The sequence below is a fragment of the Halyomorpha halys genome, unplaced genomic scaffold (genome assembly GCF_000696795.3).
Source record: "Halyomorpha halys isolate HHAL.00 unplaced genomic scaffold, Hhal_1.1 Scaffold1250.1, whole genome shotgun sequence".
NCBI lineage: Eukaryota > Metazoa > Arthropoda > Insecta > Hemiptera > Pentatomidae > Halyomorpha > Halyomorpha halys.
In genome coordinates, this window is record NW_027105266.1 from 57,193 (window position 1) to 59,303 (window position 2,111).

Here is a 2,111-nt window from a genome sequence, read left to right on the forward strand (position 1 = left end):
AGTACTGTTGTTTTCTTCTTCTTTCTGTATACATTGTATGAATGGATATTTGAACATTAATCATTATTGCGCTTAGTTTGTGGCAGATTATATTAATTCTCTTAAATAAAGTAAAATGTAATATAATCATGATAATAGGAATATGATTTTTACAGGCGGCCGTATAGACCACGCTCACCATTACAACAACCCGTTCCGAGCCCTGGACGAGACGCTGGTGCTAGAAGAAGCCCTGTTGGCTGTGATGGAGGCTGTGGACCTGTCAGATACTCTCATAGTCGTCACGTCTGACCACTCTCACGTCCTCACGATGGGAGGGCTGGCCACACCAAGGGGTAACCCGATATTCGGTACGTATTCTTAGCGAACATTTTTGAGTAATCTAATAAATAAAAATGAATATTTGTTTGTTCGTATTTTGTGTACTGTCATACCGTCCGATAGTCATGGGGATATTTGCTAGGTGTTTAGAATTTTCCCGGGAAGATTATAGACTGGTCCGATTTTTTCGGTAAAATAAAGTTATTAACAAACTTTTTTTGATACTTTTTATTTATTGATAGATATTACAATCTGTCACACAGTTGTGGGGAATAGGTAATAGTGATGAATGAATGATCACATTCATACTAAAATAAAATAAAATAAGAATACAAATAAATAAATAAATGAAAAATACAAAACAATAAATAACAAAATTAAGTATTTGTATGCGCGTAGCGTAGCTCAAAAAGTATAATTCAAAATAATAAAGTAAAGAAAATAATAAAGTATTTTCATGCTGATTACATGCCAATTGATTTATCCCTTTCTGAAGAATAAGAAGGCAATATTACTGATTCTATTAAATGATTTTTTATTCAGTAAAATTTGAAAATAATAAAAACAATAAGAATTTCTGGATTATCTCTCTAGGAAGTCTGGTGAGTCAATTCTTTTTAAAATTTTTGTGGTTAATCACTTCCATCATTTGAAATAAATAATAATTTATTTCAATTCAAATGATGGAAGTGATTAACCTCAAAAAATTTTAAAAGAAATAAGAATTTCATAAAGTAGGTTGAAAAAAAATATTTTTAGGAAAGAACAAATCATTTTCGTTTTTAGCTTCGTCAGAAACCTTCAAATGCCATTTTTTAAAGAAATTAAAAATTACATATACTTCTTGATTTCTTTGCAAGATTTGTTTTTATCCCAGTAAATATAGTTCATAACTCTTCTGCATTATCCAATTCCTAAGTTAAAATAACAGTTGGAAAGCTGAATGTCTACTCTTTTAACCTACATTAACAAAATTTATATAAATATCAGTTTCAAATAAAGAAAAAATTTTCAAACGTTTTACTTTATATCTTTATTCCGAATCTGTTTAATTTGAACTGGTTTGTGTCCTTTGGTGTAGTTTATAGAAATCTAAGCCACTGCCGAGTTCAGTGTAGATTGGTTAAACCATATTGAAGGTAATTTAAACTAAAGTTTCAACAGGGTTCAATTAATGTGTACATATCCTTAAATGTAGCAATAGTGAAGCATGTTAATGTAATGAGTACAAGGTTAAAAAAATAAAATAATTAGAGAAAAAAAATCAAGACTGTTATTTTATGATTCGGAATCAGAATCTATAGTCTTTTTCGCCGCAACAGCCGCAATTAACTAATTAGGCTACCTTTAATCAATCCTAGCATCATTATGAAATGAAAAATAGTTTATTCTTTTGGGACTAGGTCCCTTTAGAATAATTACAAAGGTAATTTTAATTTTATAATAACATTTATTAGCCATAAAATAGTGTGGTCACACGTAATTATAACTTATATACATAGAAGAAAAAATAGATTAAATAAAAAACTAACTGACTAAATAAAAAATAAAACAAAAGGTAATTACAAAATATCTGTACTATTACAATTATGGATTAGATTGGTGAAGCAAAAGGAAGTTAAGGCTAAATGTACCCTTCCTGGGACGCACCAGAATTTACTTTTCTATTTACTCTTGAACGGATGGTCCGATTTCGGACCTGTAAAGTGCAGTTTCTTTTTTTCTAAAATAGAAGTTACTGAAATTAGGTTAAAAAATCACCAATCCAATAATAAGGAAAATAAGATGCA

At 29.4% G+C, this 2,111-nt stretch overlaps 1 protein-coding gene across 1 annotated transcript in view; it reads left to right on the forward strand.

Moving 5' to 3' along the window:
• The window catches only part of LOC106688988 (alkaline phosphatase, tissue-nonspecific isozyme), a gene marked incomplete at its 3' end in the record, with an annotated part of 60,503 nt that overhangs the window by 32,538 nt on the left and 25,854 nt on the right, over positions 1 to 2,111 (forward strand). The window contains exon 3 of the mRNA XM_067050123.1: positions 156 to 350. Coding sequence (XP_066906224.1) covers positions 156 to 350 — 195 coding nt within the window. The remainder of the gene's footprint in view (positions 1 to 155; positions 351 to 2,111) is intronic.